An 8,566-nucleotide genomic window follows, 5' to 3' on the forward strand; every position below is an offset into this window, starting at 1 on the left:
CAAGAGAATTCCAGAAGAACATTGACTTCATTGACTACACCAAAGTCTTTGACTATGTGTATCACAACAAACTGTGGAAAATTCTTCAAGAGACAGGAATACCAGACCACCTGACCTGCCTCCTGAGAAATCTGTATGCAGGTCAAGAAGCAACAGTTAGAACTGGACATGGAACAACAGACTGGTTCCAAATTGGGAAAGGAGTACGTCAAGGCTGTATATTGTCATCCTGCTTATTTAACTTATATGCAGAGTACATCATGTGAAATGCTGAGCTGGATGAAGCACAAGCTGGAATCAAGATTGCAGGGAGAAATATCAATAAGCTCAGATACGCAGATGACACCACCGTTATGGTGACTGCAGCCATGAAATTAAAAAACTCTTGCTCTTTGGAAGAAAAACTATGACCAAACTAGACAGCATACTAAAAAGTACTGACAAAGGTCTGTCTAGTCAAAGCCATGATTTTTCCAGTAGTCATGTATGGATGTGAGAGTTGGACTATAAATATAAAGAAAGCTGAGTGCCAAAGAATTGATGCTTTTGAACTGTGGTGTTGGAGAAGACTCTTGAGAGTCCCTTGGCCTGCAAAGAGATCAAACCAGTCCATCCTAAAGGAAATCAGTCCTGAATATTCATTGGAAGGACTGATGCTGAAGCTGAAGCTCCAGTACTTTGGCTACCTGATGCAAAGAACTGACTCATTTGAAAAGACCCTGATGCTGGGAAAGATTGAAAGAGGGAGGAGAAGGGGATGACAGAGAATGAGATGGTTGAATGGTATAACCAACTCAATGGACATGAGTTTGAGGAAGCTCCGGAAGTTGGTGATGGACCAGGAAGCCTGGCATGCTGCAGTCCATGGGGTCTCAAAAAGTTGGACATGACTGAGCGACTGAACTGAACTGAACCGAAAGAAGTATGATAGAAATTTAAGTTCTATGTCTGGGTTGATGCAAAGCACTAATATTACCATGTGGAAAATTTGGAGTTACAAACAAGGGCATCCTGAGAGTAAAAATATCTGGGAACACTGTCTGAGTTCCAGATGGAATGAACTGACACTCGACTAAAATCTCTGCCTAACAGGATGAGAAGGTAGGATGCAAAGGCTCAGAGAAGGTAGATACATAAAGCTGAAAGGCTCAACGTTTGGGGAGGGACCAGGGTCCAGCCTCCTCCCCTCTCACTCCCTCCTCACCTTCAGGAGCCCTTTGTGACCAGACCACAGCTCTGTGATGTGGGCCTAGGACTTAAGTCCTCAAGCGCACACCCTGTGCTCAGTTGCCTGAGGGCAGCAGTGTGATACAGATGATGGAGAATGCTCTCTTTTTTCTGAAAAGCACTTTTGATATTTGGCTGAGCTCCTGTTCCACTGACTGGGTGATTGATACCATCCTTGCCTTTCTGATTGGACTGGGGATCTTTTTCCTGTTCCTTCCCTATCTTGAGAATAATCCATCCTTTCCACCTCCCAGGAAACATGGAAACATAAAGGTAAGGAACCCTTGGCACAGCTTCACAAGCACATGGTTCTCTCTTCTATTACTATTTCCACTTTTCTGAATTAGAGAGACCCCTGAGATGGGAAAGAATATGACATCTATTCTCAAGGAAGTATACAACATCATCCCTCTAGGGACAAACCAGGCTGGGAAGGGGATACAGTGAATACTAGGATTTCTAGCCAAAAGGTCTCAGACCAGTTGTGCAGGTGTGGTAGAGGGTCCAGGGAAAGTCCCAAACACAGTGACCAGGGGCTGATGGTTGGATACTGAGTTTACTCTAAACCAGAAGACAGACTCCTGAGCACCAGTTCATCAGCCGTGAACAGGTATCTTGGACGAGGGCTGATCTGAGGGCAGTGCCGAGGCCCTGAGAGCCTCAGAGAGGGGGCTGGAGTAGGGCCCTGGACTTGGGAAGCAAAGACCTACCTGATGGAGCTCAAATTCACCAATGGGTCTGAGAATGTGTGTTTCTTGAGTAGAGGAACAGTGACAAAGGAACCACGGTGAATCTCACGTTGAAAATCCTTCTTTATGTTCTTCAAAAAATTTATTTTTATTCCCTTTAAAAATGAGTAAAAGGAAAGAAAAAACAGAAAAAAACACAAACACAAAGAAAAAACACAAACTCTGCTGGTTAAATGTATAAAGTCATATTACGTATGGACACTGAGTGTCTGATGTCTGTCTAGAAAGGGGAGGATGAGAATGGGGTCCCAGGTCCTTGCTTTTTCTGTCTCTCAGCCTCAAATTGAGCCAAGGAGAAGGAGGAGGAGTCGGAAGAAAAATGGAGCTGTGAAGGGTAGGTTATGCCATTCAGCCCTGTGTGCCCTGGGTGTTACTCCCCACCCTCTCTGGCCCTGAGGGCCCAGCTCAATGGGTTCTGAGGAAACCAGTGGGCCCGCCCACCCCTCAGGAAACAGAACCCCCATGGAGGCTCCAGAGGAGCAGAGCAGAACACAGATACTTCCCAGATTCCATATGCAGAATGAAGCTGTGAGGGTCCTGGAAATGGGTGTGGCCCAGCAGGGATGTGTGGCCTGCGTTGGACCAATAGCACCTGGATTGGGAGGTGGGACCTCCAGGTCCAAGTGTGGACATATTAACTTTGCTCAGATTCATCTGCGAGGTGACCCCTGCCCATTCTCCTCCACGGAGGAATTGTGAGGGCAGCAGGAGGCAATGGATATGGAAGCATTTCCTGAGGTTCACCATCACTGTCAGGGACCCTTAGGCAGCCTTGGACCCTGCTGCCTGGACTCCAATCTCCCATGGTGTCCCTTTAAAGGAACAGTGCCCTCAGCCTCCTTTAAGACCCCTAGGCTGCTGCCTTCACCACCGTGACCCACTCTGCTGATTTTCAGCTTGCAGAGATTGCCGGAAAGAATTGGAAGAGGTCCGGGACCTGACTTCACTTCTGCAAACGTAAAGACTCTTCCCCTTCTCTCCTGGGTTCTTATTCCTCCCAGATCCTATGGTGTGATCCCAGGGCCACAGGCAGCCTGGGGCTGAGCTGGGAGGGGTGTCCTAGGGTGGGGGTATGGCAAAAACCCTAGTGTGATTGACAGCGGGAGCATTATGAAGTCAGCAGGGGGCTAGGGAAGGCTGTGGGCTGCAAATGTCCACCCTTGCCTGGCCTGCCCAGTCCTCCTGGCCCCAGGGGCTCCTGGCTGCAACTTGTGCCTCCTGTCTCCTGCAGCCACGTGGGGAGGTTCCCTGAAAAGGGTAACTTTCATCAGCTCTCCTCTCAAGATGCCCCTGGGAAGGTGTGCAAAGCACCTACTGGAGCCCACCAGCCATGCAGGGAAGAGACTACCCCCGCCATGTCCCCGGCTTCTCTGACTGAGCAGCCGCTACTTCAGGCCTCCACCCTTTCTTCAGACTCAGCTCCCTCCTCATTTTCTGTTCACTCCGATTCCTCCTTGAGTGCCTCTCGAATACCAGAGCCTTTCCTTCCCCTGGACAGACTTTCACCCCAGCCACTGGCTCTTTTTCCTACCCCACCATGCTCCCCTGATGCAGTGGCCTGCCCTGTACCTCCGACAGCCTCCTCTGTCCCACAGCCACCAGCCGCCATGCTGAGTCTCAGTCAGGGCAAATCCATGGCACTCCCACTGGGCACCATCTCATACAGGTCATCTCCACCCTCCCCTTGGAGACCAGCCATCTCAGGCCTAGTCCAGTCAAGCTGCCCCCTTTCAGCCCTATCTTGGTGGCAGGGGGCTGAAAAAACCTGGAGCTCCTCCACCGTGACACATTTTGAGTCCCAGCAAGAACACCTTTCCGGTCACCCAGCGGAGGCCTCATTTTGCGGAGACCTCACAAACAGACAAGTAGAGGCTGGTAGCCTCTCTTTTGTGAACCCGGATGTCCAGAAGCTGCTGGAGGTACTAATTACAAAGAGAGTAGAATTAAAGATTTGGAAGAAGAAAGGAAAGGAGGTGGAGGCAGGCTTGTGGATCATAAAAGGCAAACCAGAACAACTGGTTGGTCCCGAGAAGGCCCCATATCCTGGCACTTTGAGGGACCATCTACAGAAGACATGCAGCCACCTCTTCTGGGGTTTTCCTTTTCTGCACAGTGAGTCTCTGGTGGCTACTGTCACAGTACCTGGGTCTCCTTTGGAGTTACATCCTATCTTATTCAATGAACGCTCTAAGACCAAACCACTCCAAATTCCAGCTAAAGTAACATCACAACTGTCATTGGCCCAGCCCTTGACCTCCATTGTGGCCCAGGCACAACCCAGAACCTTGATTCCAACCATGGCCCAGTTTCAATCACCATCTCAGGGTCACATGGAGGCCCAGGCCCAACCCTTACCCTTGACTTCAAACCTGCCCCAATATCAGCCACAACCTTGGGTTTACTTGGAGACTCAGACCCGACCCCTACCCTTGACTTCATCTGTGCCCCATTGTCAAGCACAAACTCGGGCTCACATTCAGACCCAGGCCCAACCCCAACCCTTGTCTACAACCATACCCCAATGTCAACCATCATCTCGGGCTTACACGAAGACCCAGGTCCAACCCCTACCCTTGACTCCAACTATGCCCCATATTCAAGCACAAACTCGGGCTCACATTCAGACCCAGGCCCGACCCCAACCATTGTCAACAACCATACCCCAATGTCAACCATCATCTCGGGCTTACATGAAGACCCAGGTCCAACCCCTACCCTTGACTCCAACTATGCCCCATATTCAAGCACAAACTCGGGCTCACATTCAGACCCAGGCCCGACCCCAACCATTGTCAACAACCATATCCCAATGTCAATCATCACCTAGGTTTCAGTTAGAAACCACTGCTCATATCTCACCATCTCTTCCAATCCAACCATCTTCTTCTAAACCACAGATGAGGTACGGTGAAGTATCTTATACAACAGTCCAAAGTAAGGGACAAACTTCTGTTCCAAATGCAATTCAAAACCTGGAACATCACTTTTTGATAAAGCAATTAGAAAGTAGGAAAATTATACCCTCTGTGGCTAAAAGATATCAGCATGTCTTTAGTCAAGTCACCCCCAGCCGTTCCCAGGAGAGCAGGCCTTCCCAGGCCCACATCTCTGTTGCCACCCCTTTTGGGGATTTGATCAGCCCTGAGGTTCGGGAGAAACTGGAGCACCACCTTTCCAAAAGGTTCATGCAGCAACAGAGTGACCTGCCCTGCAGAATCCAAGCTTCTCAGAAAGTGATGCAGCCTCAGGGTGAATTCCCAAAGCTTTGTCCGGTACAGGCTAAGAAGGGGCCCTCAATACCCTCTGCAGTTCTAGGCAAAAGCAGCCAGGACACACAGAAGATGAGGTCCAGATCCTTGGCAATGGTCCCACCAGAGAAGGACCTTTGCCAGGATATACAACAAAGTGTGGGGAAGATCCTAAAAGATCTATACATGGTCTCAGCCAACACCACAGTGAAGGTTCCAAGAGTGAAGGCTGAGTCACAAAGAGAGTTGAGCCCAGACAGGAAGCATCCAGAAGATTTGGGAGTCCTTATGGGCGTGAACACTAAGCAGATTCAAGAGAGTCCAATCCCTGTGGGTGTCCATTGTTTGAGACTTGCTGCCAACCGCGTCGTAGACCTTTCTGGAGAGTCAAATGCTTATCAAGAAACAGAAAATCTAGATTCATCTCAGGATGGGGAAGCCTCCATGAACACCTTCCATGAGTCTCTTGTCCTCAGTTCTTATGTCCGACAGGAGTTGGAAGCATATCTTCTAAAATCTCGGGTGAAGCATATGTGGGGCTTACTCTTCAAGGTCCTCAAGTTCATCCTTTGCTTTAAATTGAGAAAGGCCCACTGCATACCCCTTCCAGGATCCACCTTGAAAGCTACTTGTGAATCTGGGGACCACTCAAAAGCCCAGTCTACAGATATCTTTGGAAAGCCACCTCAGCCCCAAGCTGGAAAGAGAATGGTAACAACTGAGGCAGCTGCCCCCATGGAGACTGCCGTCTGCACTCCCTCATGGGCCAGCGGGGAAACCCAGGGAGTCATGGGAGAACCCCTACCTGGTGGCATCCTTAAGCCCTCAGAGGTCCCTCTGACTAGACAGGGAGACAAGCCGCCACCTCAGACCCCTATGTACAACTTTGTGGGTAGAATCTGGCACAATGAGTGTATCATGGGGGCTGACAAAGGCAGCCTGGAGCCTTGGAGCAGTCCAAGTCCACCAATGGCCAGGAATGTGCCACAGGAGGAAGCTGGGGGATGGGCTTTCCCAGACTCCTACTCTAACGTGACAGTAGTGGAACTTGATGAAAGGTCCCAATCTCCCATGGAACAAGAGGCCATAGAGGGGGACTCTGGTTGGAAAAGTACTTTTGAACCTTGTTTGCTGATCAAATCACAAAGTAATAATATGGATTTGAGAAGATCACAGTTTCCAAAATTGAATAAATGCTTCTCATTGAATACACAGTCTGTTGCCTCAAGTCTAGAAGATCTACACTTTGATGCACAGTTTCCTAAGCTTGAGTGCCAAGGTTTCACAGAGAGGCAGAAACAGGCTCAAGGCCAGGCCACTGGCGTGCTCCTTCAAAACTGTGAAACTGGGGCCACTGGCACGCTTCTCAAAAACTGTCGCTCAGATATGTTCATTGCTGCAAACAACTTGGCTTCTCAGGAATCCCTGTCCTGTTCCCAGACCTCATCCAGTGGAGGCATGACCAATTCCCAGATGCTTGATGATGTTTCATCAACCGGAGGGAGCAGCCAGGGGCAGCAGGAGGCCCTAAGGTTGCAGCCCCAACGTACGTGCCAGAGCAAGAAGTTTGTCCCCACTGATGAAAGAGGGAATTACAGGAGGTCCAAACTAGGACAGCGTAAAAAAAGATTGGCAGAATGGAGGGCCTACCAGGCCCGCAGGATGAACCACTCTGGCCAGAAAAACGAATCAGCAGAGTCACTAAAAGGGAAGTCCCACCAGTTTACCTTGAAGAAGGGACAGGTTCCTTTAGAAAGCCACTTCAGAATATGGATTAAGCAGCTTCTGCAGTGGATTTCCCCCAATAAAAGCAAAAGACCTGAAGAGCACCTGCAACAAGGCAAGCCTGTAGCAGCCACTACAGACCACAGTAGCCACTACAGCAGCCACCAGACCCAGGAACCAGTCAAAAGGAGATTGATTACAGAGGACAGGACTGCTGAGGCTCAGGTTCTCATGACAGCTGTTGGAAATATCCTAAAGGAGAAGATGGTACTTCACTATAGACCTCATGCCTCAGAGTTAAATTGGTGCCAAAGAGAACTCTGGGCCCCTCTAGGTCCACATTACTGCTACCACAGGTTTTCCTCCTACAAAGAGCAAAGGAGAGTGGTGGGAGATACATCCTGCCATCACCAAGCTACCCCCATGGGCCACAGCTGTGCTAAAAACAGTGAGTGGACCAGTGCCAAGGGCATCACATGGGCCGTCCCACCCAGGGAGCCAGGTCCCCCTCTAGGCAGAGCTTGCCAGCATAGATCAAGAATGACAAGTGTCTCCAGCCATAGCCTCCACTGTCCGAGGCATTGTCTTTTTCAGAAATAAACCTCTTCTGATAAATCAGAACACGCTTGTCACAGCTTTCCTGGTAGGAAATCTCTTCTCCAAGAAAAAAAAATGCATACCATTCAGATAAAAATTTTTTCTCTCATGTTAGTACATCGTCTGTGTGCTAACGGCTTCTTCCTACCACAAATTTTATTGCTTCCTGAAATAATTATTGTTTCTCATGAGAAGGGGTAGCCTGTCTGTGCCGTTGGGGGAAGGAGAGGGATCAGGGTCCACTCTTCCCAGGTGCCAGCTTTATCTTCCAGATGGGACAGGGCCATGGAGGGAGGGTGACCGCAGTGTGGAGGCTCACCCTCATCCCAATTCCCTCACCGCACCTTCAGTTTCCACAATACCAGCGTTACGGAAATAAGCAACAGCATTCAGGACGTGTCAATGTGAACCAAACCTAAAGCCCTCCCCCTTCTCAGGATCCAGCTCAGTCCTCTCTCAATCTCTCTCTACCCCGAACTTGTGCAGCTGTAGGTGGGGCTTGGTCGAGGCCGAAATTCCCCCCAGGCTCCAGAAAGTGTCAGAGATAAGTTCACCTGTCAGAATGAGAGAGGAGTTTGGGGGCAGTGCTGGCTCTGAGACCAGGCTGTGAGAAATCTCTTCCCTATGTCATGGGGGGATAGATGACACTGCCCTGAAATCCCCTTCTTTCCTGGAAGGAGCTAGGATTGAGATTGGCCAGGAGCGTCACCCTCCCTCTGCCCTTCTTTTACTCTGGAGCAGTGGTGAGGACAAAGATCGTACATTCCCAGCTCTGAGGGTGTGTGGTGGGGAGCATGCATGCTCCTGAGGGTTCGTCCACCCCTGCCCTGGAGGAGAGGACAGCCCTGCTCACGGGACCCACCTCCCCTGGGGAAGGGAGGAAGTGTGTGTGTGCAGTCCCTTACCGTCTGGGGGGGTGGACACTGTGCCCCTAGGGTGGGCTACAGAGGAAGCAGGCTGGTGGCAGGGATGCCCACAGTGTGCAGTGTATTGCTGATCAGGCTCACAGTGTCAATTGAT

General features: G+C 50.0%; 1 protein-coding gene across 1 annotated transcript; it reads left to right on the top strand.

Moving 5' to 3' along the window:
- Positions 1-1,311: 1,311 nt before the first annotated feature.
- LOC129557182 (spermatogenesis-associated protein 31A3) lies at positions 1,312-7,549 on the top strand. The gene is made up of 4 exons (XM_088837729.1): positions 1,312-1,500; positions 2,253-2,310; positions 2,873-2,933; positions 3,208-7,549. Exons 1-4 carry the CDS (start codon positions 1,315-1,317, stop codon positions 7,547-7,549), a joined length of 4,647 nt encoding a protein of 1,548 aa, XP_088693855.1. The 5' UTR covers positions 1,312-1,314.
- The last annotated feature ends 1,017 nt before the right edge of the window (positions 7,550-8,566 follow it).

Source organism: Moschus berezovskii, chromosome 7 (assembly GCF_049115385.1).
Source record: "Moschus berezovskii isolate FMDL1 chromosome 7, NW_MosBer_1.0, whole genome shotgun sequence".
Lineage (NCBI taxonomy): Eukaryota > Metazoa > Chordata > Mammalia > Artiodactyla > Moschidae > Moschus > Moschus berezovskii.